This window comes from Chaetodon auriga, chromosome 12 (assembly GCF_051107435.1).
Source record: "Chaetodon auriga isolate fChaAug3 chromosome 12, fChaAug3.hap1, whole genome shotgun sequence".
NCBI classification, from domain to species: domain Eukaryota; kingdom Metazoa; phylum Chordata; class Actinopteri; order Chaetodontiformes; family Chaetodontidae; genus Chaetodon; species Chaetodon auriga.
In genome coordinates this window covers 23270396-23280000 of record NC_135085.1, presented here as the reverse complement: position 1 = coordinate 23280000, position 9605 = coordinate 23270396, and the positions used below count along the sequence as shown (strand labels likewise).

The window sequence follows — 9605 nt, the reverse complement described above, 5'->3', positions numbered from 1 at the left end:
TTTTGTCTTTATCTGACACAATAAAGAGCTGACAGGACATGAGAGGTGGGAGACTCCAGGCAAACCTGAGTCAGGGGTGTTGCGATAACCAGCAGAACGACTCCTCTTTAAACATCATGTTGAAAAATGAAACCTTTATTCGTGTAATCAGCCTTTTTGTAAGTCGCTGCATACAGACTCAAGTTGGCAAACCATGTGTCATGATGGAAAACCAGATTCAGCAGAAGCCTTCTATTTGTCAGCCCTTGCATATTTATGTGGGATCTGCACTTCGGGCAACAAGACGACCAGATGCTGAACCTCTGGGTAGCAGCTGTGTGCCGCACGCACTGGACGCGTGTTCGCTCCTCTTGGTCCACGCCGATGCCAAAGCCGTGCAGGATGTGTTCTGCTGCTGCTCTGTTTTCTGTTGCTTTTTGGGCTTTGGTCCACTGGACCAGCAGGATGCTGCAAGTCAGAGGCTTTGATCCATTTTCTTGTAATTTAGGAATATTTTATCGCTTAAAGCTGAACTCATATTGGACATGAGTCTTTCTTTTTAGAAAGTTTCAGCACAAAATAAGATAAAATAAGAAGGAAAAGTTTTTAGGTCTGTCTTGGATTCACACACACAAAAAAAAAATCCTAAACTTTCCTATTCTTCCTATTTTGCGCTTTTTGGCATTTACAGTATCAGAATCAGCTTGATTGGCTGAGTGTTTGTGCACATACAGAGAATCTGTTAAAACATTGCACTCAGTGTACTTGCATAGGGAAAAGACATACGAGGACAAAACTGCACGTTATTGCACAGTTCTTTCAGGCTCTGCTTCATTTTAGTCTCTCCATGTTTCTCCTCTAACCTTTATTCCCGTTCAGTGTTTTCTTCTTTCTGTTTTGTTTTGGAGTGTTTCTCACACACCTACACTCTCACACTGGCTTTTCTCTGCAGATTCATTCCCTTATTTTGTTGTTTTTTCTCATTGATTTTACTTTATTTCTTCTGTTTTCGATTCTCTTTCTTCTCCATTGCTCTCCATGCACACATGCACACACATGCACACACATCTCACTGTCTTCTTTTCCCTCTTTTCACTCCTATTTGGACAGTTTACGCTCTTTCTCTTTGATTCTCAACCACACTCACGCTCTGCTTCTGGGATTTTCCCCTCTTTGGTTTGTGTTTGATCCTGTGACTTTCTCTTTCTTTTTATCTTTTTTTACACTTTATTCAGTCTCTCTTTCTTCAGTCACTTTCACACACGCACACACACACACACCTCTCGTGGTTGTCTTTGTATTCTTCACCGTAGTTTAGTTTTCGGTCTTCATGTTTCATTCATTGAGTTTCTCTTGCGCGTGTTCTTCTTTTTTCCTCTTGTTCACTGTCTTCTGTCTCTTTCATTAACACACACACACCTCTTTGGTTTCTCTCAGCGTTGTCTCTTTAGAAGTCGTAGATACTCTCTGCGGACCAATTTCCCTGTGAATAATCACAGAGGTTCATTGTGGAAGCGAGCACGGTGCCAAAGTCATTTCTTCAACAGGCTGCAGCTTTATACTGAGTCAATCAAGCTGAAATATCTCTGCAATGGCTTCTATTTCGTTAAGCGTCACTCCCTCGCTATGAATATAATTACTGCAATGGGCCTCGTCTGCGCCGTCTTCGTTTACCACTCCCCAACTTTAAACGAAGCGAATGGGGTTTGAACTTGTGAGAAGCACTTTTCAGATGGTTCATTTGAGGGCTTGATCGGCTATTATACCTGTGGGGTGTTTTTGTGACTGCAGACACACTAACATTTTCAGTCAGATCAGTAGACTTCGCTCTGGAGGGCAGCAGCAGTGGAGGGAAATATCACGTATTTTAAGAGCGTACCTGCTGATTCGCAACAGATGGAGGCCTTAGATTGAAACTGTTTCAAAGATTTCCAGGACACGATTCTGTGATCTTGGATTTGGGACCAACCATGCACATACAACTACAAAGTGACTTGGAGCAGTGATTTGATTTTGACAGAAACATCATTTTATTTAAACCCTGCAGCATCGTCCCATTGACATACCAGTAAATATTAATTGTGCCTTTTTTATATTCCAGGTTTGGGAAGCACCGTAAGGACGAGCGGCCGGGGGAAAAGATGGATCGTAAAGGCTCCAGCAAGTGGAGGCTGGAGGAAACCCAGGTTTCCGAGGAGGAGACGATGAAGATGAGGATGGAGCAGGAGAGGTATGGTCTTCATGTTGCTGCTCCTGCTAGATGCTGTTAAATTCAGTTTTTCTGCTTAGTCCTGACTTTGGACTCTCGTGTGTTTAATACTTCCAGTATCAAAGAACTTGTCACAAGTTTGCAGCCGTACTGAGCTTTCTGAATCAAAGTGAACCAAATGAATGAAATAATTTATTTTCTCTTGGGGATCACTCACAATGTTTTTTAGTAGTGTTTAAAAAACATGTTTTGAATAGCCTTGATCACAGTTACAAAGTGCAAATCCGAATTAAAGCTTCTGGGTCGTCTCCCCTGCTTTGCCCCCTCCAGCTTTCCCTCTGCCTGCACATTGAAGTTAAAACGCTGAAGTGAGCAGACTGCAGAGTTTATTTTGCTTGTAGCTTCTGAGTCCTCTTGTCCTGCCCCCGGCTTTGATAAACAGGTCTAGTTTGTGTTTGCTCATTCTCATGCTTCTTAATGTCAGTTAATATACACATTTCAGCACATTAGTCTGTGTTGAGCATTCCAAAACAACTCATTCATCACTCATTAGTCATTAATCTGCTGCAACTGGGAGGCTTTCCATAAGACTTTAGAACCTGGTTGCAGCCGTTAGTTCCCATGCAGCCCACGGAGGCGTCGCTGAGGTCCAGCAGTGATGCTGGGTCATGAGGCCTGGCTCGCAGCTGAGTTCATGCCAAAGGTGTTGGATGGGTTTGAGGTCGGGGCTCTGTGCAGGCCAGTAAAGTTCTTTCACACCAAACTCCAACAAAGCATTTATTCATGGACCTCGTTTTATGCTTCAGGGCTTCCACAAACTGTTGTCACAACGTCGGAAGCACACACGAATTGTCTAAATTATCATCGTAGCATAGCATAAGAACTCCCGCAATTGAATATAAGGGGTGTATACAGCTCAAAGTATGTGGACAGAGGTGTACGTGTGTTGTAGCTGAGGTATGGCTCTGTCTCAGATTTCAGATTTCACTGCAGCAAATCCGAGATCAGATGGAAACGAGTGGCCTTGGAGTTCCTGGCCACAGTTCAGGAGGTGTTTTCACTCTAACATATCGTAACGGACAGAATTCCAGGAGAATGAATTCCCTCTGACATTTCATAGCCTAAATGAAATTACTTTGCCAATAAATGCTTTTGTGCAGTAGCATTATGTTAATGGTTTAATAAATCAGGTATTTATGTGTTTAAAAAATGAGCAATGTTGGAGATCCTATCGTTTCTCAGTCTTTTACTGTTATCGAGTAGGCGCCCAAAAAGAAACAGCCCCAAGACAGCGTGTCTCCGTCACTGAATTACTCTCTCCCTCTCTACACCAAACTAAATGTCAGTTGGGCACCTTGCCAGTTTTTTTGGGGGGGGGCGGCAGTTTGTAAATGCCAAGGCCATTACAGCCCTGCCAGCTAATTAATTCTTATGCTCTCGGTGTAGGTGCAGGACTCATTACTCCCCACAATTGCTCGTTATGAAAATTTGCTTTATATATTTTTTTAATGCCTGCAGAGCTGATAGTCCAATAATATGATAATAGCCAAGTCTTTATTTTTAATTGGCATAAACCTAACGCAAATGCCACGTCAGATGATTTGGTTGTTACGCCGGATATCGTTGAAAGTTCAGAATGGTCCTTTTGTATGTTAATTCAATCCGTGGCTTCTCGCTTATTTCTTGTTCTCAAATGTAGCAGTCACATGCATTTATTATAGTGATGGAGTTTCAAAGAGTTGGGACCTCTGAAACCCACTCACGCCTGTTTTGGGGTATTTCAAAAATACAGTTCTATGGGTTTCTCTGAGCTATGGGTTTGTCAGAGTAATCTTAAAGACGGAGCCTCTGCAGTAGCTGAGAAGTGTCAGCTCTGTGTTCCTTTGTCTGTCGGCAGTGTAGGTTGCTCAGGCCAAGAAAGAGCTAATAGGAATCAGTCACGTTAAGGTAGATAGGTACTCTGTGCATCCGCAGAGCAGGAACCATCTTGGAACTGTCAGACAGTCGTTTTTAAGTCAATGCATTTGCTGTTTGACTCGCTCCAGCCGAGCCTGCCTCCTCCCTCAGCCCCTGAAAAGCACAAGCATGCTTCTCCTTTCTATGTGAAAACTCGTTGAGACACACTGATATTGACGGAGAGATCCCACTGTGGATGTGAGGACTGTGGCTGCTTTGGTGTTAAACAATGATCCAGTCAGCTGTGTCTCTCCAAAGGTTCAGCCGGGAGCTGCGGCACCTCGCTGCAGAGCATCTATTGATTGGCCGCAGCCAGAGGCGATGGTTAATCCAGCTGTGATTGACTAGATGAATGGATTTCCTCGCAGTTTTAAGACTCAGGCCCCAGTGGACTCCAACCCCAAGCCAGACATACAAATCTAGACAGACAGGTCAGACAGTACGCTGGCGTTTGCGGTGGAGGATGGTGTGGACGCTTGAAGAGCAGATAAACATGCACATATGGAAAGAAGTGGTCACTGTAGTATTTATTATAATGTGTTTGGCATGTGAATGATTAGACAACGTTCAGCTATTTGAATAAGATACCTCTAGTTTCAACAATCTTGGGACTTATATTTGACTGACCAACACAACAGGTTACAAGGTGCCATTGGACTGGACTTTGGCAAAAGTGGAGTCAAGACAGACCTTTTTGTGCCGGAACCATCAGCAGACCAGAACAGTGCTTCAGTCTCAACATTGTTTGTTACTGTATCAGTCGATGTGCGACTTCAGTCAGTGTTTTAAGAGGCAGCCATACAGCCAAAAGGTTAAAAGTTCAATCTGTACGACAGGCGGTGTGCTGTATATTGTGATTTGTTTCGTTGAACTTCCCTTGACACTTGCTCAGGATTGGCGGCATCAGCTCTGTACCATATAACTGCTACAGATACACATGAGAGCTCCTTCAAACTGTCCAGATGTATGTCTACAATATCATTTCTTGGGCCTTTGGTGTAGCTAGTTTGGCCCTATCATGAATGAACAACATTAAGCGTTCTCCTCACATAGGAAGTGCTTCAGAACTGGCCAAAGCTACTTGTCGCCAAATCATAAAACATTTCCAGATACCCAACGTTATCAATCCAAAAGGAATTTCAGCAGCCATCTTATCCTGCTAGACCTTCTCCTTTCATGTACTTCCTGCCTTTCACTGTGGTCTATCAGTTGTGTCAGCATTACCGCTAAGAGGAAGGTTTATTACACAGTGGGCACAATAGCACATAATGGACCATTGTTCTGACTTGATGTGGTAGAAAGGTCACTCGTCAAACACATTTCTTCTACCATAATGTCCCATCCTGCCATTTCAATACCCTTTTATCTGCTTGCTCTCCTTCTGTTTCTACTATGCACTCTTTTTTCTCAGCCTCTGATTCCTTTCCTACCTCTCGCTCCTTTTTTTTTATCATTTACCCTTCATGCCGAGGGTATTTTCATCTCTCATCAAGGTTAGCCGACAGAAAGAAAACAGGGTTTTCCTTTGGTAAATATTTTGGGACTGAAAGGGTAATGATTAGGTCAAGTGTGGTTTTCCTTCCTGTCCCATTTCAATCAACGTAATTGTATTTGTACAATTGCACATTTTTGGCAACGTTGCTTTTTTAAGTGCTTGTTGTGTTGACATAGATAGAGGCGTAGATTTTGTCTTAAAGGAACACTCGTGAACTCCCTGCACTCCCACCCTGCAGGCTTTAAAGGTTCTCTGAAAAGTTAAGCTTTTTGAATAGCTGTTACCCTGGACTAGATTCCAGTGGTTACCCAGTTTCACCACAAAAAGTATTAAACAAATCCATAGAAACCACTTAAACATAAATTCAGTAATTTATCGTAGATGTTTTGGACCTCTTTGTCTGTTTTTCTGTGGATTTTGTTTTGTTTTTGCTTCAGCTCTGGATTATGTTTACTGTTGGTGCTTTATATGTGGAGTTATTTATATCTTTTCTGATCTTAAAGCCTGTATTTTTTGCTCTTATTGGTTCGATGCAATTTCAATTTCAATTTGTATTTTTTGTTGGCATGTTAATAAGGACTCCGGGAAGACTAGGGACCACTCTGTGGAAGCTAATGGGACTCCTATAAAGAATCAAGCTTCCAGTTGTTGTTAGCTGTTTACTGTAGCAGCAAACAGGTGAAGCTAGTGAATGACAGATGTAGATGGCTAACCATGCTAGTGATAAATAGAAGGTGTTGATCGATATTTTGGTGGAAAGTGATGGTACCAGCATCTCAAATGTGAAGACTTGCTGCTTGTCTCTATATTATTGTAAAATAATATGTACTTGTACTTTGGACTGTTGGTTGAACAATTTGAAAAAGTGACCTTGGACTCTGCACTTCATCAAAAAATAATCAGCAAATTAATGAATAATGAAAATAATCATTAGGTGCACTTTGCATTTCAGCATATACATTGTATTTCAGACCTGCTTTGACTCCACAAATGCAGGCTGCCGTCTTTGCCTTTTCTTCAGTACTTCAGCTTTCAAGATTTGAGTTTGTGTCCTCAACCACAGCTGGTTCAAAACTGCATCCTTCCTCACTCAGAAACTGGCCCCGTTGACCCGTCCAGTGCCTCGTTTTGGGAAGGGGCTGCACAGAGAAGGCCAGGCGCTGGATTGGTATGTCTGGCCTTATCTTATCAGCCACAGCGCTTGTGTATACAATCAGTAGTTGCTCCCACTTCTGCTGCTGCTGCTGCTGCTTTCTCTGATGGAAAACACTGTTTTTCCTCTGGGTTTAAAGATAGATCCCTCAAGGGCCCTGCTTCCTTCTGCTCTATTAGATAATTGCTGAGTCCACAAATAGTATAGACACAGCTTGCAAGTCCACAAGCTTCATCTGACGTGGGTTAAGTTGTTGGAATTGGTCCACACTTAGCTGAAAAGATTATTACCTCTGTCCACATTCAGTCAGGAGCTGTTACACCTATGAAGTTCATTACCAGCCTCATTTTTAGTAAAGTATTCCCACCCATGTGCTTTTTAAAACCACATTTTGTACCTACCTTCCATTGGTCCCCCCCCCCCCATTTTAGACTTATTGTTTCATTATGCACAGCATGCAAATTTTCTTGAGGAAGCGCTTCAGATTTTAGCCCGCTGAGTCTTCAGTGAAGTTGCACCCCCTACCTCGTCACCACTGCGGCTGTCCCATTCGCTTTCCCGCTGCCATTAAAAAGGGGCCTGGAGAAAAGAGAGCAGTATGATAATTGGTAGTTGTAAAGCTCTGATAATTGGCAAGGCTGTAATTACGGGGCTGCGCGATAGGTAGTCCCCCCGCTGTAGAAAATGGTGTTGCCAGTTATTCACAAGATAATGGCCTGAAGAAAAAGAGTGTATGTGTGATTTCCGTGTGTTTGAGTTGTATGTGAGACAGACAGGGAGATGTCAAAGGTGTGTGTGTGTGTGTGTGTGTGTGTGTGTGTGTGTGTGTGTGTGTGTGTGTGTGTGTGTGTGTGTGTGTGAGAGGCAGAAAGAGAAAATCATGGCAGCTATACATTAGCAGCGCTCTCTGAATACAAAGTGCTTCCCTTCTATGAGGTGCTGTGGGGGCGAGAGCCTAGTATACAATGTTTATGGTATTATTCAGTGGGGGAAAAAGCATAAATAATAGACTCCACATCTTCTCTCTCTCCTGTAATGGAAAGTTTAAAAAGGCACAATAAACAATCAGTTGCAGATGCTGCAGTGGCTCCTCTGGTGTTTTCTTAATGTGACACTTGAGATTTACAGCGTCCTCAGCTCCACAGTGTCTGCACTACAAGGCTTGAGCAACATAAAGGTTTTACCTGACAAAGTGGAAACCAGTAAGGTGGCAGTTTCAATTTCCCACGGAGCAGTTTTAACCGTGATTCATGAATAATTTCACTGCCATTCATACATTTCTTGCACAGTACTAAATATGTAGACTTGGTCCGCCTGTATCATGTAACACTGTGCTTTATGGCAACATTATACGCACCGTTCAGTGATTTGTCTGTTGAGAAAATAGTCAGTTATTTAACAGGCAGTATTTTGTAAATTGGACTCACCGTTGAGTTTAAAATGACACACAAATAAAAACATTTTTTCTGAGCTCATTTTAGCTCAAAAGCTTGAATGGCATGTGTCATTTGCAGTCTTGGAATATAACCTGCCTTTTGGGGATTCACGGCCTCTATTTAAACTTCCATAATGGCGAATGTAATTCTACATTGTGAGAGAATATAGATGGATCGTGCCATTTGATATGTATAATTTACTGCAAATTCAATAGAAGAACCATTTATAGATAAATGTTCAGATGCTTCTCCAGTGAATTGAATACCTGACAGCAGAGCCAGAGTGCTGAAGAGCAACCAGACTTGAAAGGTCAGTTTGACGAAGTATCTGACCCACCTGTGGATTGAAACTGAATCCAAACGGTTTCAAAAGCTCTCTCGTGTTACCAACAAGCTCGGTCAGGGTACCGCTTGGCTTCAGTCACTTTGGCTCCAGTAATTGAGGCTGAATTCAATAAATGAAACTTTCACTGCTCAAGAAATATTTGTAAAGTTGAAATACAACACTGTTATAATATTTACAATGAAGGAACCAAAGCTTTTCCTTCTCTCAGTCTTTCCAAGGTCAGTCATTATGAATAGCGGTATTAGCTGAAGGTAAATGTAATTTTCTGGATAATTCAGCATTATTTAACAATGGAAAACCAGATTTCTGTCGTGGTCCTTCATATATATAGTAAATGCAAGAATGATGAGTGTACGTTTTGTGTGGCAATATCCATTAAAACAGTTTTATTTTTTCAGTATCAACATGTCTGTTCCAATTTTCCCCATCAGGATCCAGGCCAAGACCAGGGAGCTGAGGGAGCGTCAGGCCCGGGAACGGGACTACGCCGAAATCCTGGACATGAGCCGCTCGGTGGAGAGGTCGTCCGAGGAGGAGCACCCGTACGCAGGTATCAACCCCCTGAACAGCTCCATGGACAGCGGGCACAGCCGGCCCCACAGCCCCCGAGACGAGTACCCCCACATCCATCCGCACCACCAGCACCAGCACTCAGATTCCCTCTACACCCAAGTCAGCAAAGCCCGCAACGACCGGCCTCCGTCTGCAGACAGGTAGGGGACGATTTATGCATTTGAGTTGTGTTTTTAAAACGTCCTACAGCTTGGTGTTGGTGTCTGGGTCATATTTCCTTTTTGTGTTTCCTTTATGTCCTTCGTTTTCACTTGAAAAATGAATTAATTACTCGCCGACGCTGGAGTCACAATCCCCCTCAGATCCCATTTCCGCCCAAGCCAGGTGACAGGCTGCCACTCATGGTTCGGCAACCTTTTTACCTCCAATTCAAAAGCGTGACCCGCTCATGGTATTTCAGTGAAAGGTTTGTCCAGGCCCGATTCTGCCTTTCCAGCTCTCGTAACTCTGAGGCAGCA

The 9605-nt window shown here is 43.0% G+C and overlaps 1 protein-coding gene across 7 annotated transcripts in view; it reads left to right on the top strand.

Moving 5' to 3' along the window:
- Positions 1 to 9605, top strand: part of pard3ab (par-3 family cell polarity regulator alpha, b) — a 207466-nt gene that overhangs the window by 145173 nt on the left and 52688 nt on the right. For all 7 annotated transcript variants that reach the window (XM_076744050.1, XM_076744048.1, XM_076744047.1 and 4 more), the window contains 2 exons: positions 2081 to 2209; positions 9006 to 9287. In XM_076744050.1, coding sequence (XP_076600165.1) covers positions 2081 to 2209; positions 9006 to 9287 — 411 coding nt within the window. The remainder of the gene's footprint in view (positions 1 to 2080; positions 2210 to 9005; positions 9288 to 9605) is intronic.